We start from the raw sequence: 25,796 nt of genomic DNA, 5'->3' as shown, positions 1-25,796 counted from the left end.
CTGGCTGCTGGCATCCCATTTGAACCAGTGAGTGTAAGCACTGCACTGGCACCACTAGCAGCACCACTGTGCGAAGGGAAACAGCCTTTACAATGGGGCTGAGCCATGTGTGCCGTTTCCCCGCAAGCGTAACCATGCTTGCCTGAAGCACGCATCTGCCTTAACCACGCATATGCGCGGTTAAGGCAGATAGCAGTCTAGTGTTCAGATGGGCGGGGAGAAGAAGAGGAAGCGTCGGAACAGGCAGCTGTGGACGCGGACAGGTAAATGGGGCTGGAGCTGAGTTTGGGGGGGTTAGTCTTAGGGCTCAGGGCGGGGGGTCGGGTACGTTTTTGGAAGGGGGCAGGGTGCTAGGGCTCAGGGTGAGGGGAGAGAGTAGGGGTAGTTTTAAGGGCAGAGGCAGGGTTTGGGGGGAGTTTTTGGGGGTGGGTGGGTTTTAGGGCTGAGGGTAGGGTAAGGGGGTGGGGTAGTTTTAAAGGCTGGGGCTGAGTTTGGGGGGAGTTTTAGGGGTGGGTGGGTTTTAGAGCTCAAGGTGGGGAAGTCAGGGTAGTTTATTTAATGGGGGGCAGGGTTTTAGACCTCAGGGCAGTGGATGTGGCAAGGGTAGTTTTAAGGTCAGGGCGGGTAGGTTTTAGGCCTCCGGGCCGGGGAAGGTAGAGGGATAGGATTTTAGGGCTTGGAAGGGGTGGGGTCAGGGTAGTGGTAATCTTTACCACGCATATCCCTTTACCAATCATGACTTTATAACAAAATTGCGTGGTAAAGGAATGCGTGATCTAGACGCATTCGTGGTTAGGACGGCATGGTAGAGACATGCATGGTTCAGCCATGTGTGCCTCTGTCATACAACCTTGTGACAAACATTACCTGGGAGCTGTGTCGGTGCTTGCACCCCAAGTATGCAGTCACCAGCTTATGTCGTCAATTGTACAGGCATCTGTAAAGATCTCAGGAATAGCACAGTGGAGAGATGCCATCCTGGTTAGTCGGTGTTTAAAATCAACCTTCCTCCACCTTTGTTAGCCCTTATGTACTGCTCTATAACACACCTATGATTTGACACCGGGTCTCAACATCCTTTTAATTGTCTCAACTACAGCAATGATTTTAATATAGCATGAGATAGGACTCTTATTTTCAACCAGCCCTGACCTATGCTGTCTGCTATTTTGTTTGCGTGACAGTCCTCAGCTTCAAAGAGTACATGATAGTCAGTAAGACATTTCAGGAGTTTTGGAGGGGTGAAGGTGTCTGTACGTCATTCTGGAATGCGGCAGGCCTGAATCCCAGCAAAGCCATTTCAAAGTTTCAACCTTTCAGGCTAAATAAGGACCACAGAAATGTACTTTTTAATAAGTTTTGGAATTGTAAAACGTTAGTAAAAAGCACTCCAAGAACATATGACATGGTAAACGTACGTTTGATGCCGTTCCTGAATTTTACTGCCAAACATAGCTAAAATGTCTGATAAATTTACCATGTACAAAAGAAGCCACACACCAAACTACAGAACTTTCTTTTGTAATTCAAAACTTCAAATTGGAACCAAGGAATTCCACATGATATTTATACTTTTAAAAGTACAATATTAACACAGGGTTTGTCAGTTAGAAATAATAGCACTTTCATAGGTCCTCATGTTTTTATGGTCGTGTCTTCACAATTTCAGCCCCTTCCCAATTTACAATTGCTGAAAAGTACCAGTGGTCCAGTGTTGAATCTCACACCTGAATATGTGTCTTCTATCAAAATATATAATTCCCAATTCAGTTTAGCGGTATTATATAAACATCCTGAAACATGCCACTATCACTAGTCACAAAGTAGTTAAAAATGAAATATACAAAAATCACTTAATACTGTTAAATAACAAGAAACGAACACAGTCCTCTAAACAGAAATTGTAGGACCCTGAATGCTTTACAGTGACTGACAGGGAAAGATTATTAAGGTGTCCCCAGATATTCATGGCATTCAAGTATAAACTTTACATGACAATCTTAAAATATACCGATACGGAGTTGCTGTCACTTGAAATGCACAAAACAAATATTTCATACAGGTTGCATACAAAGGTTTACAAAATACTTTTGCCATCACCATGTGGTATTTACTCACTGGGCTTCATGACTGTATTAGTGATATGTTTGCTATCGCCATAAAAACAAAATAATTCAATTTCTTTACAAAGTTTTCACAAAGTACTCCTGCATGCAGCTCTAGAATTAATTATAACCAATGTTAGCAAATGGTGTACAAATATCCAAATTTGTTCCCAGTTTCCTAAAACAGCAGTCCACAAGGAGAAATTATAACAAAATAAAGTAAAAACAATCTGCAGTGATTATGGAAGCATTTAAAATGGGGATAATATAGCAGACAACTCTATAGTTTGGAGCACAGTTCTTCCTAATGATTACTCTTTGCAGGGTGAACCGAAAATTAGTACAGAAAACATCCATCAAACTGGATCTTCGGAGTCCTGTTCCTCCAGACAAATTTCGCAATGGCATGATCCTGCATAATAAATGTGAGCTACTTTAATCTGCGATTGTTCACACGTTAATAATTTATAAAATTTGATAATGTAATCAAAATCAAGTAACCTAAAAAAATTGGCTTCTGCATAACAGGCAAAAATATAATTTCCACATTACATACATTTGATGTTATTTGGAACAATCTGGAAAACTTCTATGTTTAACAGTGTGGGGTGAAAGGTGAATCTTATTAAGGTTCATCAAAAACTCTCCAAGTTACTGGAATGTTTTGTATTTCACTTGTCATTGAATTACATTTGTGATGGGAGCAACTAGAGAAAGTTTCAAAATATGTCCAATTTCTCAAACATTTTTACACTGTAACTATAAACTTTTTGAGTTCTGTCCTTAGTTCATTGCAAGTTTTGCAATAGTTCCTTTTCTATAACTTTTCTGTAAAACAACGTAAGCAGTGTAATTGGATTAAAGCAACTGGCTGATTTGAGAGTCCTTTCACTAGAGCCCTCTATGACATACCCGGATCAGAGCAGAGAGATAAGTGGTTGTGGTGTTTTACTGTCAAATAACTATTTAAATAAATCCCTTCCTGTTAATGAATTTGAGCTAAAAATGTAATAAAAACCGAATTTTCAATTTGTTTTTTATAAACGACCCTATATTGAGTATGTGGAAAGTGTTAAAATTCTGGGATGAGTCCAGCAAGAGATATCTACATCTGGAAAATGAATAAGGTGCTAGCTAGGTTGACAGAAAGCCATGTTGGAAGCATTCTCAAAGGGATTTGAGAACCAATTACAAATGACACTTGTGCTAGCAAAAGGGGTACTGACATAAATAGAAATAACAAAGGATTGGAGGGAAAAATTCTGAAAGAATTAAGCCAACTGCGGGAAAAAGTGTCCTACAGTAACAAAGAAGAAACATCTCTTGATGCTTGAATGTGGCCACACCTAACTATGTGACAATATGGAACAGTAATTCATACAAGTTCGAGAAAACTAATAATGTGATTAAATGTATCCAAATTGTGCTTGGGAAACTTTATTTAACATCAAAAAGAATGTGGTTACACTAAATAAGAGAGGACAAACAAAAAAGCCTCTATGATGGGTATCGGACAGGCTAAGCACCTTATAGTCTGATCAAGAGTGTCTGGTAAGGTCTGACGGGTAGCAACTCTGGTCACTGCATTAAAGATCGCAGCCCCACCTGTAATACTACTGGATATTACTTGTTGTAAATACCCCTAACGTATGCGACATTACAAAGAGACTTTTATGAGTCGTGATTAGCACTGCTGGTTTGGTTTAAGGTATGCTGAACAATAAAGAATGGAGACTTTTAATGACAAGTTGCCTGAAAAGAAACTAAGTCTGAATTGTGCTTCAGGGGCAGGGCTGCCATCTTATGAATGAGACCCCTTTTTTTTTAACTTCTAAGCATGAAAATATATATCTTCTCTGATGTGCAGCCAAAACTAGAATGTCCGATCAAAAAAACACAACTATGTACAAGTTAGACCTCCTATGCATTCAGGAGTGAGCACCCTTAAATCTCAGAAATCTAAACCAGTCTTACTGTCATGAGGCTTTAAAGGTAAGATGGGGCAGGAGAACTCTATTGACAAATTCTAGTGTTCTTTACCAGACCTAAGAAATGCTTACTTCACCTTAGCAAACATGTACAAAAATAACATCAGAGAGACAAAAAATCATACTTTTCTGGTCTCTAATCTGTCAAAGGACCACCGACAATACTTCTGTACTTCAGTGTCCCAAGATTACTCAATCTGCATTGTTGCACTTGTGTGGGAAATGCACTCTGCACTACTTATTTACAATACACATTAAACTACATATTCCGGTTTCTTCCCTGATTTTCTATTACCTACTGTACTACACAAACCTCCTGTATTTGAAAATATGGTACAAATTCATGCAGGTATTAGCCATGAAATTGTACCCCCTAAAAACAATTACAGCATGATAAACGTTCCAAAGCCACTTATACTTGACTGGAAACCTTCGATCTGGTCACTGAATCCCCATTTAAGAAGTCAAACTTATTTCTCTTCAAACTATTTGTGTCCCACTAGAATGAAGGAACTACTTTGCCCATGTATAATTAAATTAGCTTTTTTACTGTGTAACAGCCCTCTCAGCCACGGTACTATCCCTGCAACTTTGAAAAGCCTGCTTAAGAAATCCTCCTTGAGCTCAGAGTAATTTTCACCCAAAATTATAATTTTACTACCTGGGCAAATTGCTGGAAATGCTCCCCCTTTCCCCAGAAATTTGCTGAGGAGAACACTCTCCTGGACTCAATCAAAGCATGTGTTCTACCTGACAGCAGCACCGAATTAGTGGTGGCCTCTATCCTAGACGATAAGTGGAGGCTCGTTTACAGCGGTGGTGTTAGAGCGCTGGTCTGTTTAGATCTCTTTGCTGCCTTTTACACACTTAACCAAATCACTTTGGATGAAGCAGGGTTTGTAGGCACTGTCCTGAACGGACTTCAACCCTACCTGGAGTAATACAGTCAGATGGTGGCTCTCCTATCCTTTTTCTCTGAAACCAGATAACCAGGCTATAGTGTCCTGCTATGGTCAATTTTATTATCTTAGCTATATAATCTGTAGATGCTTTCCCTGATTACACTGGTACACCCAGTTGGTGTCCCCTCCCACACGCACAAGGACAGCACCCACATTGACTAAGGGTTTTCTTACCATAAGCACTCTCTTAAATATTAAGTAGGCCCTTTAGACATGATCACATTCCTGGCCATCACATGATGGAAATAGCAGAAGTCTTCAGACTTCATAAGGCCAACAGAGCTCCTACTTACTTATTACAGATAGGTCTAACATCTGAGCACTCAGTCATGGTGTCTGCACCATAAGCAACCAAAACAGGTCAAAATCTGAGCATTCTCAATGATCCCTATTTGTCAATTGATAGGCGAGAGACCGAGGTTGCTAAGACCTATTTTGTACTGCTGCGGGTCCTGAAAAAGTTCTTATATAGAGACACTGAATATCACATTCCTGCCATTGATTCACTGATCCTGCCCAGACCGGACTACCCCAACTCAATCTGTCTGGCATCACCAGAGAAAATCCTAAAATACCTAACTAGTGAAAAATGCTGCGTCCTGACTGGTTTTCAGGCTTTCATTGAACATATATCCCCAGTGCTTAGAGCGTTACACTTTTTAAACAGCCTCAGAAGTCTGTTTTAAAGCCCTGTCAATTGTTCATCACATACCATTTTTGATTACACCTGAATAAATAATTGGTACAATCCAACTGTCTAATACAGCCTCAGAATCAGTATCTCATGCTACAGGCTCTTAGCTGACAAGGGCATCTTCTCTAGATTGTTTATAGTCAAAGATGTTTCAAAATGATGCTGTCGTGCATCGTTATCAGCAACTGGCTAAACTTTGGAGAAGCTACAATGCGCCAATCAAATCAAAGTTTAGCAACATTTCTGCATTACCTGTCTCAGGTTAGAAATGTTGAGCTGGGAATCTCCATGATGGGTGGTGCCTTTTTACACCTATGAGCAGAATGTTCAGTCACAAATGAGATCCAGGAATTTGACATATCTTCCAGGACATTGTTGTGTAGATTCTTTCCAACAGTCCTAAAATTTTGAAGGCCATTGATCATACATGTAGATTAAGGTTGTCATCAGTTTAACAATTTGCAACAAATTGAGCCTTGGGAGTAACATGTACATCTCTACACTCAAAGTCAGACTCACTGGACACAGCATTAGCTAGGGTGCAGTAGCAGTACGGGAAGACTGATCTCACTGATTTATTTTTGTCAAGCAAGCTATTCTTAAGCAATACTCTTTTTGTAATGACATTTAAACAAACATCTTCCCTTGAGCCAATGATCCCTTGTGTCCTTACAAGGTCGGTGCCAATTTAACTATTCTGTTTCTGTGATTTGGACTGATGCAACTAACCCCTCCTCACACTCACGACTACTATTTTATTTCAGTGGGTCTAGTCATAAATGCACCACTGGCACATTTCTTTGTGGCAAGTTGATCTGAGCTGGCCGCTCAGAAAATTAAAAGAAATAATGACCCCAGGCAAAGAATCCCTTTGATCAGAGCTCATGAATAACAACACAAGCAATGGATCTGCACATGTCTCTACTCTCCAGTTTAGAGTAGGGGGTAAAGATTCATGTGCTCGTAGCAAAGAATACCCAGAGCAACTGCCTTGCAGATACCATTCGCGATCATGAGTTAAATATCCATATGCCCCCCCCCCCTTCCTATAATACAGGCTACAGTAGAGACAATCTTATTATCTGCTAATCTTAGCAATGGTTTCCGCACTATGTCACAAAGTGTTTATGGCACAATAAAGGATTTGATCCTCAAAATAAATCTTTAAAAAGATACAATTATGTGGGTTTACTGCTTTTAGGATTCCAAATCCACTGTATTACTCCACGGCTAAGTAGACGTTTGTAGCATCCTAGTCAAATAAAAAAATTTTTTTAACGTGTTTTAACAACCTAGTGGGGAGGTGATCGCAACACTGGATAGTCACCTGTTCTGTTTGAAGACTCAAAGCCCTCAGTGATTTTCTCTTAAAGTTAGGGTAATATAGAAGCATAGAGGGACATTCAGATGGTCAATAATACGGGCTGGTCATAGTCAACATGCTGGTAAGAGGCGAACATAATGCATGAAGAACATTTAATCTTGATTACGTTTCATAATGCTGCAGAGCAAAGATATGTACACATCACTGCAGATGTTTTTTGTTGATGGGATGCTGCTTTGGAGACACTTATCTTCCTTATAAACGACCAATGGCATGCTAACACTAAGGAAAAACAAAACAGAACTACGTTTCTGTAAATGATTTGCTTGAACCATGAACAATACAAAATGTCATTTAACAAGTGTCATTTATATTTGGAGAAACAGCCACAAATGTATGCTACCCACACCAATAGTTTACTGTCCATGTTTTTTTAGTAAGTGATCATTTCATTTTCACCACCATGCTTGATACAAGGGGAGTTAATATCTCTGTTTCGACCTACTTTGACCCTTAAGTCTTGCTTCTCTGTTCAAGACTAGCAGTCTGCAATTCTGTCTTTGACATCTATAACTGCAACCAGGTACCTCTAATGTAACCACCCTCTATCTCTTCTCTTCAGTGGCAATGGTCCAGCTCATGGACTTTTAGTTTATAAAACAAAATAATACAAGCTAGGATATATTACTGTAGGCCTTATTCACGGAAAATAATAAACCTTTATGAATTCCAAAATACAAGTTGCCTACACTAAATGGCAGGAGAGTGCACAACTGGTTAGTCTACAACAGAATAAACTCAAAACCGAAGGCTACAGTTAACCAAGACGTTCCATACCGCACATGTTTTGGTCAGTCAGTTAATGGATCAAATGCATAACAACAGTGCTGTAGCTGAGCTACTAATAGTTTCATAACACCCTTCAGCGTAGTCCAAGAATGAAGGACTCAACAAGTCACTGCACAAAAAAAATGCAAACACTATATTAGAAGGTGTAGAAGACAAACAACCACATACACCAGCATGCTAGTATACAGCAGCTTCCAAGTGGCCCAAATAAATACAATTCACTAAACCGCGATTTAACATAGTTGGCCAAACATCTGACACATTTTCATTACCTGTGTGTTAAAATACACCACTATAACATGTGCCATGTACCTCCGAGAAGTGACTAACATGTTTTTATTTACCCACGTCACAAAGATTCATGTACAATGTATGTTTCCATGACGGCCTTTAAGGGGGAATATACTGGTTTCGAACAAACAATGTGTTTTCTCTATTGATATTTTAACTTTTGAAGTACTTCCCTTTCAAGAGCAGTTACAATCTACTTCATTTTTAGCTTTTCTGTAAAACATTTTCTTACTTAGTTTGTCCTTCATTTTGTAGCTCGATATGTTCAATCTTTGACACAGGAAATGAGCACAGGAAAGGCAGACTGCAAATCCACTACTTCAAAGGTGTTAAGAAAATTGTAGCATTTTCTTTATGGTGGAAAGTAAAAGCAAAAGAAAACTTTGACTTTGCAAAGTTGCTATTGCAGTAAGTCAGAAAGCTGAATGTTCTCACTTTTTCTGTCACGTTCTGTTTGAAAGGTTGATTACTTTTCATAATATTGCATTACAAAAGGCAAAAATAAGCATAAACTAAATGGAAACAGTTGTGGATTGTTACATCTGACAGAAATTAAAAACGTATAGAACATTTATTTTAGGAATGGATGAATTGCATTTTTTAAAAACATTTTGTGTCCCTTTTAAAAACTTCCTGCACAGATGTAGACAGCTCAAAAAAGCACGTGGTTGATAGAAATAGAGAACAGCAGAGGGTAGTTTTTTTTTTTAGTTAAAGGTTCCGGATGTCTTATCTGACCTCAGTATCCTCTCGTGATGTCACACCCAGTATTATACCACCGAGGACATGAAACAAATACAGGTCTAGAACCTCCTTACGACTTAGGCAAACCAACAGAATCCATGTAATAGAATCAATGTGTTTTAACTGCTACCTCTCCCCGAAAACTTCCTAAGAGAATACAACGCTTGCAAACCTACAATAGAACTGGTGTGTTGACCTGCTGTCCTGTTGCTTTTCAATATGCAGAATTCTGCTCAAACCACTAACCGAGCCATGGGTCTTTCTACACTAGATAGTGCAACAAGCACACATTTTCCGATTCGAAGAATACCTTTGTATTTTGAACTAACATAAGGGCTGGGGACAGCGTAAGGCAAGGCTTGGCAGCAGATGTAAAGTGCCGCCAGAGCTGGACAGTAGAAGTTGCAGCGCAGAGCTCCTTGCAGCCCTTCTGACTAATATCATTACAAATGGCCCATCTGCTTGGACTGTTGACACAACAGGGTTAATGTTCTGGAAAACATTGCAATTGAATTGAGGAAAATAATTACAAAAACAGTTCCTGTGAGAAACAGATGCATTCACATATTACAAAGTCACTGCAACGTCTTCAGGCTTTCAACAGGTTGCTGTGTTAAATATACAAACAGTAGTCATGTAGCAGCAATGATTCCACAATAAATAATGCTCTGTGTTTCTCAGCCAGTCCTGCACAAAATAATGCAGCTACAAAAACATCAGCAGCCCATAACCTAGTGGACCTAGAGACGGGACAGACCTTAAAACCAACTGTACAGAGGGTGTCACACTGTGACACCAAGTAAAAAATCTGCAGGTCTTAGATGCGAAGACTCCGCTTGGAATTAGAGAGCGTAGGCGCGCAGGCAGTCCAAGCGCACTATCAGGAGTAGTTGCCTGTAGGTCATAGTTCATGGCTGGAGTATGGATGCTGGCTGTAACGGTATTACAGAGTCCTAAAACAGCATACTCTGTCTTCTGTTCTTCCCATGCCCTGCAATGAAAATAATAGGTTTCAGGAGAAGAGTCGTTGCATTGCCTGCCACTGTAGCCAAGAAGATTTACATAGGGCGTTCATACCATCAAGTGACCACTGCTAAGCTCGACGCATAGTTTAGTAGTTAATGAAAGTTTGATGTGACAATCTACTCAACTTAACAATCACTGGCAAAGCTAACCAGTGGCAGTTGGTGGCATTTGAAAGTGGTGGCTCGTAAAGTATCCCTATGCACGCCTCACATCATAGGAACACATATTCAGATACGACAGCAGTTATTGTAACCAAGACGTTCCATACCGCACATGTTTTGGTCAGTCAGTTAATGGATCAAATGCATAACGATAGTGCTGTAGCTGAGCTACTAATAGTTTCATAACACCCTTCAGCGTAGTCCAAGAATGAAGGACTCAACAAGCCACTGCACAAAAAAAATGCAAACACTATATTAGAAGGTGTAGAAGACAAACAACCACATACACCAGCATGCTAGTATACAGCAGCTTCCAAGTGGCCCAAATAAATACAATTCACTAAACAAAGGGAATTGTTGAGAGTCACATTAAAGAGCGCGAGCTGTGTCAGGCACAGGCAGGAAGAGCCCCACTTTCTCACAATGCCTGCGCCTTTGCCCGGTCCCTCCATCGAAGCATCTACCGGTGGTCGGGAGGACTACTTTACAAACGCCTTTTTGGGGGGAGGAAGGAGTGAGCAGATATTGACAGCACATGGGGTGCTGACACGGGGCACATAGTTTCCCAACTGGCCAGTAACGTTGGGACTAAAAAACTGCCTCCATCCTGCACCTCTGCTAAAGATACCCCTCTCCCATCCCAGACACACTTACATATCTTGCCCCTAAAGCTCTGCAAAGTGCGGGGGTCTCCCAGATGTCCTAGTCTTCCTCCACCATGACCAGACTTCAGCATGCAACGGCAGCCCGGCCTTCTGTCGGACCCCCGTTACGCCTGGCCTAAGCCAATCGAGGCGCTGCAGAGCAACGTAATGGCTGGCTGGGTCAGGTACTGCAAACGCTCCTTAGGACACTTGGGGGCTGTGACAGCAAACCCCAAGCTCCTTCACTGCACACTGGTAGGCGAGGGTTTAAGTGCTCACGTCGGGCTGGACATAGCAAGGCACCCGTCCAACCAGACATGCGCACTTCACCTCAAGAAGCCTGTCAGTCCTCAAGCTCCCAGTCACGCCACCACCCTTACGTTCGCCTGCTGCAGCAGGCTGTAATGAAGCCCGAGGCATTAATAAATAATTAATCAATCAAATGTATATTTTTGGTAAAGTAAACTGGGGACACGTGCACCAATGCAAACAGGGGGGCGATGCCCCAACGAAGAAACCACCGCTGCAGGCTCGGCTTTTGAAGAGTGAAAACCTGAAGCATTGTGCTTGCTAGGTATTTGTAAAATGCAGGTTCAACTCAAACTTTCCAATTAGAGCGCTCTGGCCTGACCTGATTAAGATGTATTAGTAACGCAGTAGTATGTAAAAATTATGGTAAAATGAAGATGGACCCTAAATGAGAGCAATGTATGAAGCTAGTCAGTATACCCTAAAATGGAGGGAGGGCTAATGTGAGAAGAGGAAAGAGAAGAAATGAGGAAAAAAGATAAAAACAAGGGAAGAATTAAGGGAGCATATCTGACTGAAACGTTTATCTAACCTTTGTTTTCTCAGTGGCTGTATACTTATTTTGAACATATATAGCCAATACCTCTACTGTGCATAGCACTCTCCATGGTCAGTTTGCTGCTCCTATTCCCTTTCTGCTTGCCCTCTGTTCTCCATATGAGTGCCCCTACCCCCACCTCCTGCTCTCCTTGGTCAGCTTGCTGCCTCTGCCTACCTCGTGCCTGCCCTCCTTTCTCTGTCTGTGTGTGTCCTGTCCCCTCATGCCTGCCCTCCGTGGTCAGCTTGCTGCCCCCGTCGCCTCCACACTGCCCTCTGTTCTATGTGTGCTTGGTCCTGCCCTATCTCACCTGCCCACCGTAGTCCAGTGTGCTGTTCCTGCCCATGCAGGCCTGCCCTCCGTGGTCAGCTTGTTACCCCAACTCATGCCCTCCATTCTCCATGTGCATGTCCTCCTGCTCGCCATGATCCAGTAGTACTGGTCCAGTCCCATGCAGGCCTGTTCTACATGATCAGATTGCTGCCCCTAAGTCACTTCTGCACGCCCTCCTTTCATCATCTGCGTATCCCTACCCCCCAACCTTTTAGTCCTCTGTGGACAACGTACTGGCCCTGACGGTCTGCCCTTCATGGTCAGCTTGCTGCACCTACTCCTTCCCTCCTCAGCTTGGTTCTGTGTGCAGACACCTGCTCCTCCCCACTGCCCTCATGGTCTGTTGTGCTGCCCCTGCCCACTCAGGACTCTCCTCTGTGGTCAGCTTGCTGAACCTGTTGCCTGCCCTGCATTGTCTAAGTCTGGCCATGCCCCTCCCTCCTACCCTGTGTGGTCTTCTGTGCTGCCACTGCCACTCCAGCTTGGCCTTCATGCTTATCTTGCTATTCCAGCCCACATCCTCCCTGCCCTCAGTTGTCCGAGTATTTACCCATGCCCCCTCTCTCCTGCCCTCAAAGGTCTAATGTGCTGCCAATGCTCCTCATGCTTGCCCTCCATGGTTAGCTTTTTGTCCCTGCTCCTGCACCCTCCCCTCCGTAGTCTTTGTCCACGTCCCAGCTCCCTCACTCCAGCTGTGTGGTCAGTTGTGCTGCCACTTACCCTTCCGCCTACCCTGTATGGTTAGTTTGCTGCTCCTCTCCCCCTGCCTTCCATGGTCCACTGAGTTATCATTGCCCCTCCTGCCTGTCCTTTCCCTGCCCCATCGCCCTGTCTGACTTTAATCATCCCAGTCCATGCTCCTATCCCATTGCTCCTGCCCTCCATGGTCTGTTGTACTGCCACTCCCCCTCCTACATGACCTGCATGGTCTTGTGCTGCCACTGCCCCTCCTGCCTGCCCTGCGTGGACAGCTTGCAGCCCCGGACTCTTTCCCTATGACCCCTATTGTCTAAGTATTGTCCCTTCCTTCTGTCCTCCTTAGTCCTTTGTTCAAATCTCAGCCTGCCCTGCGCGGTCTGCTATCCTGCAACTACTCCTCTTGCCAGCCCTGTGTGGTCAAGTTTGTAGCCCCTGTCCCCTTCCTGACTTTGTACGAGTCTGAGCCCCTCCTTCCTGCCCTCCATGATGTTTTGTGCCGTCACTGACTCTCCTGCCAGCCCTGCGTGGTTAGCTTGATGCCCTTGCCTTCCTCCCCTCTGCCCTTCTTTGTCAGTGTGCATACCCCTGCACCCTTGCTCCTGCTCTCTGTGGTCCGTTGTGCTGCCACTCCCCCTCCCATCTGCCCTGCGTTGTCAGCTTTCTTCCGCTGCCTTTTCCCCTTGCCCTGCTTTGTCTGTTGTGCTGTCATTGCCCTCTCGCCTGCCTTTTGTCGTCTACTGTGCTACCACAACCGCTCCCACCTGTCCTACGTGGTCCGCCTGAAGCCCCTGCTACCTCCCTACTGCCCTTGATTGTCTAAGTCTGTGCCCCTACCCTCTCACTCCTCCTCTCCTTGGTCTGCTGTGCTGCCACGACCCCTCCCTCTTGCCCTCCACAGTTCATTGTACTGCCACAGCCTCTCTCATCTGTCCTGCATGGGTGGCTTGCTGCCCCTTTCCCACTCTGCCCTCTATGGTCCATTGCCGGTTAGCTTGCTGCCTTTGCCCCGGTCCCTACCGCTCTGCCCTCAGTTGTGGAGTTCATGCCACTGCCCCCTCAATACTCGCAGAGTTCTAATGAACAACTAAAATGTTAACATTCTATATTGATGACAAAAGTGTGGTACACCTGAAATTATCTTGAAGGAATCAAAACGTTAAAACCTAAAGCATTTCCTTTAGAAATGAACAATATTAGGGTACTTTTTTCTCATAGAAATTATTGGTTAGTGTGCTACAAAGCTAACATGAGGACACATTTTTGGGGTTCTCAGACAGGGACATAGGGATTTTAAAGTAGTTGCTGTTTTTAGGTTTTTATCCATTTTAACACTGATTATTTATTGCATGAGTTACTTCGGCATTTTGCACGCTTCTGTAATTGGGGTATGTTTGGGTTACATGTGGGCTCTTTTTCTTGAGCAGCCATCTTTGGAGACATTTTTGTTATCAAGCTCAGTCATTTCTTCATTTACTGCAGTATCCTCTGTAGGAAATGCTTTAAGGTTTTCAGCTTTGGTTCTGATATATAAGAATGTTAGTGCTATGGTTGTTCATTAGAATACTGTGGGAGGCAGCAGTAGAACACTGGGGAATCAACCGACAGGCTGTTGGATGTAAATATTTTACTCAGTATGTCAGACTTTATTCTGACCTGGCTGAGGAAAATAGTGTGAATTTACAACAAATAGACTCTCATTTTAGTTACTTGAGTACCGTCCATAGCCTCTATGAGAAGATAATGAGAGAAAACAGTTTTCTCTCAAGCATGGTTCATCAAATCCCAGCAAAGGATCAGCAATTTTTACAGGGTAAAATCACCTTAGAACACAAAACAATTCCGAGAACTAATGTGGTACCATCATCAAATGATTTATATTTTGACTAAAATCAACATCATATGTGCTCTTCTTTGTGACCCTCAAACGCAGGCTTTAACTATCATTGAAACGGCAGCCACAATATGTAGTGAAATTTGCGGCCAGTCAATCAAGGGTGGGGGGTGGAAGGGAGCGGCTTGAGAGGAGGTGAAATGGGGGGGAAGGGGGGGTCGCTTTGGGTTCTGCATTCGGTCACCAACTGCCAATATATTTATACATTTTGAGCCTTCATTTCTCAAAAACGGCTGAACGGATTTAGATTTACACCAAGTCATAAAAAATATACTTTCTGAGTAAAGATCTAGCTTTCTGACAAATTTGGTGTAGTTTCTGTTGAGCTGTTTTTCCTGTATCGTTGTCTAAAGTTCCCTATAGAAGCTACATGGGGTAAATTCGTATTGGGGCCACCTCTAGATGGATCACTCTGTAACTTTCCAGTAAGGACAAATAACAATCGGTCAAGACTGATTTGCATATGGCTGGGTCGAAACTGGAATGGCATGGTCAGCAAAAAAACGATGGATTTAGGCCCAGATCTCTGTACTGGGGTGAATGTATGACATTGTTCTGCAGTCTGTCCATCAAATTCAAATTGTTCTTTTTGCATTTGTCACCCCGAGTGGGAGGGGTATGCCCAGATGTGGGTCCCGTGCTCTCCATGCCACTGGAGTCAAGCTATCCTTGCTGATGAGGGCTGAAAGCCCGAAACCGGTCCTAGGATGCTTGTTTCCAGTCCAGGGAGGACCTGGCCTGGGAGTTCGGGCTGGACTGTGCCCATTGGGCACAGGGTCAAGACTGATTTGCATTAGGCTGGGTCGAAACTGGAATGGCATGGTGATCAAAACAACAATGGATTTAAGCCCAGATCTCTGTACTGGGGTGAATGTATGACATTGTTTTGCAGTCTGTCCATCAAATTGTTCCTTTTGCATTTGTCACCCCGAGTGGGACGGGTATGCCCAAACTTGGTTCCATGCTCTCAATGCCACTGGAGTCAAGCTATCCTGGCTGATGAGGGCTGAAAGCCCGAAACCGGCCCTAGGATGCTTGTTTATAGTCCAGGGAGGACCTGGACTGGCAGTTCAGGCTGGACTGTGCCCATTGGGCACAGGGTCAAGGCTGATTTGCATATGGCTGGGTCGTAACTGGAATGGCATGGTGAGAAAAATAACAATGGATTTAGGCCCAGATCTCTGTACTGGGGTGAATGTATGACATTGTTCTGCATTCTGTCCATCAAATTGTTCTTTTTGCACTTTCCAGTAAAGAGCCAAGGTGGATGAACTTTTTGTGGGAAAGTATTTCAAGGTTTGTCAAACAGCAGCAATGTTATTATACGGTGTGAGAGCAAGGCAGAGATGCCGAAAGGCGTTACAGCAAAAGAATAAAAAACATACGAAGTTTGAAAAAAAGCAAGCCATTGTGTCGGTGTCTAGTTTCGATTGAGGAATTGAAGTTGGTATTATATATATATATATATATATATATATATATATATATATATATATATATATATATATATATATATATATATATATATTCACTGAAAAAACCATAGGTTTCACACATGTTATAGTTAGCTGGACATTTCACTCGTAAAAAACCATTGAAATTCCCCCGTTATAGTTAGTTCAGCTAACTATAACTCGCGCAACCGCAATCCACTGCTGATGACGTCACATATTACATCACTCATGACATGGTCAGTGACATCACTCAAGACATCACTGATGACATCTGAAATGACTCACTTATAGAGTCAGTTACGCACCTAGAAAATCATCCATTCACACACTTGTACAGCCACTTATTCTTCCACAGGCCTTTCCCTATATATATTATACATATTTAAACTTTACAGAAACACACACTCACTGGATGACGTCATCAGTGATGTAATATGTGACGTCATCAGCAGTGGATTGCGGTCGCGCGAGTTATAGTTAGCTGAACTAACTATAACGGGGGAATTTCAATGGTTTTTTACAAGTGAAATGTCCAGCTAACTATAACATGTGTGAAACCTATGGTTTTTTCAGTGAATTTGCAAGGTTTTTTAAATGCTAATTTCTAACTATAACGTGTGTGAAACCTATGGTTTTTTGAGTGAATTTGTAAGGTTTTTTAAATGCTAATTTATGTATGTATTATTATATTTTTTATATATTTATTTTACAATAAACTACCTATGTATATAGTTACAGATTGACTGTATCCTTTAATATGGAATGGCTCAGCTCTTTTATTTTGAATTTGGATAAAGTTGAACAGCATAGTTAATATCTTCTATAAACTTATAAACAGGTTAAAATGTTTTTTTTTTTTTAAAGGGTTTTTTACGGTGCGCGCACCCCGCGATTTTTTGAAAAAAAATAAAGTGTTTTTTTCACCCTTCGGGGTCCTTCAGGGACCCCCTGACAAAGGCTAGGGGGTCAGGAACTCTCTACCCTGCCCCCTTTTCACGTTCTCCACCTTTCTTTTTCACTGTCACACACAAAATGGCGTCCGACACTTCCTGATTTCGACCGATTGGAATGTTGACTGACATCTAACCACCAATCAGAATTACACTCGCGAACATTTGGTGCGCGCATATAGATATTTATGTACTTTTAACTGCAATTTTCTCAGGAACTACTGAACAGATTGACACCATATATGCAAAAGGCACATACCTGACCTGAGGACTACCTCTTTGCCAAATTTCATGTAATTCTGTTCAGCCGTTCGGGCTGTACCTTCGACTAAAGGTCCTATGGGGAATGCATGGGGAAAACGCGTTTTTGGACCCCCCTTTTTTCTCAGCCCCCGCTTGACGAATCACTCCGAGACTTTCAGGGTAGGAGCTGAGCGCCCCATTAGTTTTGAAAATTTCACGAAGATAAGTCAACCGGCGCCAAAGTTATTCAAAATAGAATTTTCAGATTTCCTATGGGAACTCGGTCCTAACTATAACTATCTACTGGCGACCGCCAGTAGAATATATATATATATATATATATATATATCCAACAAAAGAAGTGCAGAGCCTGATTCCGGATGAAAAAACCATGCGTTTATTTTCATAATGAAAAGTGACTGCAAACTCATTTCCTTACGCGTTTCAGCTTAATAAAGCCTTGATCACAGGTGAGTTGAATTGCAACACAGGGAGGGGCTTGTGACCATTAACCCACGTGGTTTGATGTCACACTACTACAGATCCCAAGATGCACCAGTGTTGTAATAATAGTCCAAATATATGGTGCGATATTTAATTCAACTGCATAGCGTCCAAAACACCATATTTAGGTTTGTAATGTTATCAGTGCATCTTGTCTGCTTTAAATAAAGTGCTCATGTGCATGTTGATAAAATGGCAAAAGCACATTGTCATGATGATGAAATCCGAAATCGTCCAAGAGAGGTTGTTGCCTCTCTCTTCTCCCTTTCTCACCTCGTGTCCTGAAATACCTCGGCAAATCCATTTATGTCTGGCACAAAGCAAGCAGGTCATGCCCCCATAGATATGTCACCATATTTCAACAAAACACTCCATGAAAGGTGGCCCCCAACCTTGCAGGGCGGCTGCTGCGAAAAGGAATAGAGATCCTGTAACATTAATCCAACAAAAGAAGTGCAGAGCCTGATTCCGGATGAAAAACCATGCGTTTATTTTCGTAATGAAAAGTGACTGCAAACTCATTTCCTTACGCGTTTCAGCTTAATAAAGCCTTGATCACAGGTGAGTTGAATTGCAACACAGGGAGGGGCTTGTGACCATTAACCCACGTGGTTTGATGTCACACTACTACAGATCCCAAGATGCACCAGTGTTGTAATAATAGTCCAAATATATGGCGCGATATTTATTTCAACTGCATAGCGTCCAAAACACCATGTTTAGGTTTGTAATGTTATCAGTGCATCTTGTCTGCTTTAAATAAAGTGCTCACGTGCATGTTGATAAAATGGCAAAAGCACATTGCCATGATGATGAAATCCGAAATTGTCCAAGAGAGGTTGTTGCCTCTCTCTTCTCCCTTTCTCACCTCGTGTCCAGAAATACCTCGGCAAATCCATTTACGTCTGGCACAAAGCAAGCAGGTCATGCCCCCATATATATATATATATTTTGCTTCTCCACCACTGAACGTGTTTCGGCTGCAACCATCCTTGTTCACCAATGCCGAGGCGGTGTTACAGACAGTTTTTTTTAACCATTTTCTTAACACGTGCTACACTCTGTGAATAATGATAGTGAAGACAGACTGGTAGTTTTTAGTTCTTGCGCCTGCTTTGCACTGCGTTGCACTGCGTAGCACTGCTCGCGCAGCGAGAGACCTCTTGTAGGGGGTTTGAAAATGGACCTAGGAATCTCACACGCTCGTGCGTGTGCTTTTCCTTTTGGCCCACGCTATTGGCCTTTGCGTGGGTCTTTTGATCAAAGACAGCACGCAATTGGCCAAAGGCGGGCGCATTGCTCCGCCCATGGCCTATTGGTGTCTATTACACGCACTGCAGCCATGTGGTTTCAATTATCATGCCCAGACACGGGCGCGATAATTGTAACCACATGTCTCGCTGTGGCGCGCGCGCACCACTCGCAGGATTGTTCTTTTTTGGATCCATTTCACAGGGAAGCAACTAAATGAAAGAAGGAAAGAGAGGCTGTCTACCTATTTTGTTTGCGATGCACCTATAAATATGGAGCTGAGGGCACGGCAGAGACTTGGTATGTAATACCAGTCCGCTGCTGCCCTTAGTGTAGGTGACTGCTGTTTGGGAGAGGGAGTGATTGACAGAACAAACACAGTTGTGGTTTTAAAGGGGCCAGGCTATGCATTGAAACCCTGGGCAGAGTCTCGTAGTCAGAGTGCTTGGCGAACCTAGTATCATCTGGAATGCCAGCGATCGTCTTCCTCCGTAGAGGATATTTTTGGGTAGATGGTATACCATCACTGCTTGAACCTGTAAGGTTTCCATCATCTGTGTGACAGCACTGCTATCCAACCCTATGAAGTCTGGTTAGCTGTATTATTCTACCTAAGACTGCAGAATGTGCCTTACTGTATTTTTCAACCCTACCCATTGCAGGAGTGCACTGCAGTTGTGGGCTAGAGTGCAGTACACAGGTGGAGTTCAGAGCAGGGGTGGGGTGTGATGCCGAGCTGGATGGCAGGAGTGCAGTGCAGTAGAAGTGTGGCGTGCAGGTCAGTGATAGAGTGCAGTTCAGGGTTTAATTGCAGCGTGGTATGAAAACACACATGGCTTACACACATCTTTAGCACGCACACGTCTGTGGACATTCCCATCTGTGCCATGGCATATCTCCATCATGCTATGGCACCGACAGCTCTGTGCGATCGGCACTTCTGTACCATGACATGCCTTTACCAGGACACCCATTGCACTGACACCGCTGTGCCGTGACCACATCTGCACCCTGGGTACATCCTGGCCCCGCGCATGACCACCTTTATACCATGAACATAACGTTGCCTATTACAGGCGACACTGCTGCACTTTAAGCAAAGCTTCCCACTGCACACCTCTGTGCCATATTTCAACACCAGGGACACATCCCTCCCCTGGCATACTTTTACCAGGACTCATCTCCAGGACGGGCACCCTGGGGCACATGACACGGGCTCAAACAATCGAAGCGGAAACCTGTTGACACCTCTCTGTTGCTGCAATGAAGTTTCTACCAATCGATGTGATTAGCGGAAGCGGTGTTCAGTGCCTGGCTACGCCTGCGCTCTGCATGAGGGGGCAGCGCTCTGCGCTCTGAACAAGGGGCCGCCGACAGCGCTTCGAACTAAGGGCCAGCGGCGTGCTCTGAATGAGGGGCCACCGGCAGCGCTCTATTCTCTGCAGGAGGGGACACCGGCAGCACACTGCGGTCTGAACGAGGGGCCACCGGCGCGCTCTACGCTGGGAAAGAGGGGCCACCGGCAGCGCTTTGAATGTGGGCCCCCCGGCAGCGCTGTACCCTCTGCATGAGGGGACACCGCAGGCGCTCTACGTTCGGAAAGAGGGACCACCGGCTTCGCTCTACGCTCTGTACGAGGGGCCACCGGCAGTGCTCTAAGCTCTGCATGAGGGCCACCGGCAGACCTCTTCGCACCCCTCCACACACACACACAAACCCTGCACAGGAGGCTCGACCCCTCAATTACCCCGGTACTCACGCTGCTTTTGTGCCCCGACCAGTGCACCATGGCTTGATTGTGGGCAGAGTCCCCGGTTAGGGCGAAGGTGGTGCTGGTTAACCGCAGCTCTTCGGCGCGAAAGCGCGTCCTCTTCTCCTGCTCAGAGGGAGGCTCCATGCCCTGCACTCGGGACACCCGCTTCCCCTCAGCCAAGGAAGGGGCCCTCGGGGCCTTGCCTGAAGCCGGGCTCCTGTCCTGCACCTCCACGTGGTCCCCAGTGGACAGCTGCATGTCCCCATGCTGCCCCCCAGCACCTGGAAGAGCGGGTATCCTCTTCCGCCTCCCTTGAGGGTTGGGTTGCGGCGGTTAGTCTCGCTGGCCCTGGTGGGTCACCCTGCCCTGGGACAGGACCATCCTTCTCTTTTATTGGAGATGCGTTTATCGCCTCTCCCTTGGACTCGGCGCCTTCATGGGCAAAGAGGAGGGGCTGGCCCAGCCGGTTGTGGTCCTTAGTGGGGTGATTGGCCGACACAGAAACTTTTAATGATGATAACTTGGCTTGTTCTGCAGGCGAGGGGGCAGAGAGGCCTGCAGTAGACCTTTTAAATGGGGAGAATATGTTTTGCCTGGTGTAACCGTGGGGCATCTGGTCTTCCCCTATGTTTTTAAATGTTGGAATTTTGTCACCCCGGGCAGTTGTCTGCTGCAAATCCCCAGCAGATTCATTCAACGCCGGGTGCATCGTTTCTTTCACGTAGCTGTTGACTTTTAAGGTCGACTACTTATCTGGCTGGACGTGGCTGCACAGCAGGTCAACACCAGACCCTTTCCCTGTTGAAAAGACAGTTTCTTTCACGTAGTTGCTGACCTCCAGCCATGTGATCTTGCCCCGCAGGCCTCCATCAGACCCTTCATATGTGGACAGCATGTCTGGCGGGAGCTGGTTGTAGGGTGAGGGGTCGCATTTTAGTTCTTCCAATCTGAACAACTTCTGGTGCTGGCTTGAGCCGGATGGCTTCAGAGCCCCCTTGGCCCACTGCAGCACTGCGGAGATCGCCTGCCGGCTTGAGCTCTTGGGGTTCGGGTGTGCCCCAGATCCGTGCAATTCTGACCACCAGTGCCAGCTCACCATGCCATCATTGCCAGCTTCTTACAGTGCACACAAATTGATGTTCCACTCACTGCCCTCATCATGTGCATTCTGATGGTGTCCAAATAGTCCTTTGCTTCTTTTCTGAGCTTGCGGCCAGTGTACTATTTGTGATTTTCTTTTTAGGTGAAAGTCTCTCCCTATTTCTCTTTTTTCATGCTCTTCCTGCCCCCTCCCTCCCTTTCTCTCTCTCTCCGTCTCCCCTCTTCCTCTCTCTCGTTACCTCTCCCCTTCTTCCGCTCTCACTATCCCCCTCCCAACTTCTCTTTGTCCCCCTCCCTCTTTCTCTCTCCCTCTCACTCCCTTCTTCATCTCCCTCTCTCTTGCCCTCTATCCCTCTTCCTCTCTCTCTCTCTCTCTCTCTCCCTCTCATGCTTCCTCTCTCTCCCTCACCCTCTCCGCAAGACAAGGCAACAGTCTCAAAAGCATTTGCAATGCAATAGGTCTCGCTTTACTGAAACTTTCAGCTATTGGCATTGCTAATAATAATGCAATGCCAATAGCTCAAACTTCCAGTAATGCAAGACCTATTGCATTGCAAATGCTTGTCTAACTTGTCAGTTAATAAATTCATTCAGTTTTTAGATTTAAACAATTAATCAATACAATAATTACAACGATTATTAGGAATGTATCATTAATTATACTCCATAGTACACCGCATTGAAACTTTTCATTAATTCATTTCTGATTACTAATTAATTTTTACCGTAACCAGTCAGTAAAAAGATGTAGACTGAGTTACAACTTTAAAATTGTCATTCAGACATTGTCACCTCTCAATATGTTAATTCATTGGCATTAAATCAGGTTGTTTCAGTATAAACGTCAAATACGATTAATCAAAACGTTCCACCTGATTTATTCAGCCTATTGCCAATGTGTAAACTCATTTACTCCTTTAATACTTGTGGGTACGTGATTAAGCCCCAGTGGGCAGTTCTACTATTGGTACACAACTTAACTTTTTACCAGTCTCAAAAAAGTGCTCTGTGATATTTAAAATCAGATATTCATAAAAAATCCACAAAGCAGTAGGAGGTTCAATTGCCCTTGCTTTTCTAATATGATGACATGTTAGAAGTGACTATTTTTTTTTATAGAGTTTTATATAGCACGAACTAGATTTGAGACATTGGGTATCAGAACGCTTTACACAGCACCAGTTTCGTTACAGAAGGAGATTAAGTGATTTGCCCCGAATCACAGGATGTTGAGCGTCGTTGCCGAGACTCAAACCCGCTTCCCCAGCTTCGAGGTCGACCGCTCTAGCCGTAAGGCTACATCCTCTCCATATTATGAACATCCTCTTTCATATTAAGGCCTCCTGGAGTCCCGGTATCAAGCTCTATAATGTAGCGAGACTCCAGTCTCCTAAGTTGCCTCCCCTGATGTTTGAGGCCACTGCTTCAATTACAAAATATGTCAAACATTTTGTGTTTTTATTATGACATGATTCAAAATGGCGTGCTACTGGATAGGTGTTATCCCCATTTCTAATGGCTCGCAAGTGCTGTAATACGCTGGTGTACCTCTAGAATTGCACATCCTACATACCACAGACCACATGGGCACTTCAGTACATAGATAGCGAATTCCGGTTTGTGAGTAAATTTGCCTTTTATCTTTCTAATTTAGTTGGACAAGCGTGATTTGTACGTCTCTGTGTTCTTACCATGAAGACACGCTTTGCAATTGGAACACTTTAAAAACTTAGCCATGTTGGTTTTGCTTTTTTAGTATCCTTCACAATGTTACTCACTAGTGCTTGTTTCATTGTTCTTGCTCTCCTGAATGTAATCTGTGGGTGACAAGGTGCCACCTTCCCCAAAAAAGGATCATTTTTGTTGAAATAAATATCTGTCTGTCTGTCTGTCTGTCTGTCTGTCTGTCTATCTATCTATCTATCTATCTATCTATCCCAACAGCAGTCGCCACTGGGTAGCTATAGTTAGGTCAGCTGTTCCACAGAAAAGCTTTCTAAATGGAGCTGCTTCTCGACTAGTTTGTGCAAAATTAAAGTTTTGGGGTGATCCTTCGAGTGTGGGCCGAGTAAAAAAGGGGGGCTCCCAAACATAAGATCTCCATGCAGGTCAATAGACTTCTTTATACAAGGCTACAGCAAAAAACTGCTTAACAGAATCACATTAAATTTGGCTAGAAGCTTGATATTGGTCCACAGATTGTGCTTTTTGTGATTCACATTCAATAAGGGGAAGAGATGCATGGTCCCACTCCCAGAGTCATTTAAAGCCCTGGGGAGCCCACTAACGGGGCTGAAATTTGCATTTAAGGAGACGAAGGCACGTGCCCCCCTCTCCAAGCCTCCAGAAGCCCCGGGGCCCAATCACGCAGGGCTGAATACAATAATGAAGGGGAGGGGCCCCCCCTCCACAAACCATGATAGGCCCCGGGGAGCCCATCCTTGGGCTGATATTAATGTATATGTGAAGGAAGGCCTTGTAGCATAATCTACAGACAAACAGCTGTATTGAACAGCATTTAGAAACTGCCCAGGAGTTATAATTCAGCAATCCACACGCATGCGCTAGTAAGAGGCAGTCAGGCCCCAATGTCACAGTCGGACATATAGGCCCACAAAGAATCTAGATACGAGATTAACAAGTGTAGCTAGGTACAAATAAAGAAGTATGTGGTGTTATGCCACTCTCATACAAACAGCAATCCCCTCTGAGGAGTCAATCAAGGAGCACTGGAAGCGTGAGTCTAGGACTCCATTGGTGTCACAGCAGTAGGTCTTTGGAGTCCTCCCAGATGCAGAGACAGGAAGACAAAATAGTTAGCAAATATATCTCACTAGAGGTGGTGCTGGTGCCAACCAAGAAGAATAACATACACTTCAGCTGAGGGTATAAGAGTCTCCTCAAAAGAGGTCGAGGCTAAAGGGTCCCACCAGAAGCATGGACACATCAGCCTACATACCAATTCCATTGTACAAAAAACACAAGTACATTATCTGAAACTCCAAATCCAAATGTGATTACTAGGCAGAAAGTTAAATATTTACTTCAAATTATACTTGACATATGTCAACAATTGCAGTTAAGCAATCACACTAGAAAAGTTCTTGTGCAATTCTACTTCAGTGAAGATGTACTCAGTATAAATGCAACAGAGTATGATATGGAGCTGTTCACGCTCTAACTGCAATGATTGAGGTTTATAAACAGCACAATATAATTTCAAAAATAACTTTAAAAACTTTCATAAATTTTTGTAGACTCAAAGTGCTAAACATTGATTAAGTAGGAGTGGTTCGGCACTCAAATATGCTCTGGTAGTAAAGGTAGCATACCTGATTCTGGATATGAAGAGTTCCGAAATCCAGGATCTTTTTGTAGTTGGAGCTCTTTCAGACTAAATATTGAAACATCTAGAAAAGCATTTAATAAGAAATATTAACAATTTGGTTTGTAAATTATATTGCTGCTTTGTAGAAAATGCACGGGTGTAATATTATTTACAGCCTTTAACATCCTGAGTTAAGTACGTTGGAGCAGAATAGGAATTTGTATGCCAGTGACCCAATTTTCAGCCTCAGATCCATGCATTTCAAAAGTATGTGCACCCCCTCTTAAGGGTGTCTACCACTTCACACCAACTCCCAAACAACATTTCTAGAAATGAGTATGTGTAGAACATGCATCATGCAACCCATAATAAAAGACCCCAGTTTTGAAGTTTCAAAAGTTGTCAGTGCCACATGAACCAAGTGATAACTAGAGTAGACACCCCCTCCCAAATCTTCTGACAGCAACATTATCCAGTAAAGAGTGAACAAATCCCCTTTAAAACTAATGGGCCATGATGCTACAGTAAATGCAATGCAGTATTTATCTAGCAAAAGATAGAGAGGGTATGAAAAATACTACCTCATTTTTAGTAAGGTTTAAATGATATGACAGAACAATGCAACCTCTGTGGTCAATAAAGGTATAATAGATC

General features: G+C 43.8%; 1 protein-coding gene across 3 annotated transcripts in view; it reads right to left on the bottom strand.

The window, feature by feature from the left end:
* Nucleotides 1–1,505: 1,505 nt before the first annotated feature.
* The window catches only part of CDK17 (cyclin dependent kinase 17), a 497,468-nt gene continuing 473,177 nt past the window's right edge, over nucleotides 1,506–25,796 (bottom strand). For 2 of the 3 annotated variants that reach the window (XM_085653835.1, XM_085653836.1), the window contains 2 exons: nucleotides 25,147–25,224; nucleotides 7,209–9,948 (listed from right to left, as the gene is read on the bottom strand). In XM_085653835.1, the coding sequence (XP_085509961.1) occupies nucleotides 9,911–9,948; nucleotides 25,147–25,224 (116 nt within the window). In that variant the 3' untranslated portion in view covers nucleotides 7,209–9,910. Of the gene's footprint in view, nucleotides 9,949–25,146; nucleotides 25,225–25,796 lie in introns of all 3 variants that reach the window. The other variant, XM_085653837.1, reaches the window with a different exon arrangement.

This window comes from Triturus cristatus, chromosome 4_1 (assembly GCF_964204655.1).
Source record: "Triturus cristatus chromosome 4_1, aTriCri1.1, whole genome shotgun sequence".
Taxonomy (NCBI): Eukaryota; Metazoa; Chordata; class Amphibia; order Caudata; family Salamandridae; genus Triturus; species Triturus cristatus.
The sequence above is the reverse complement of the archived record's forward strand: the minus strand, read 5'-3'. Positions and strand labels throughout refer to the sequence as shown.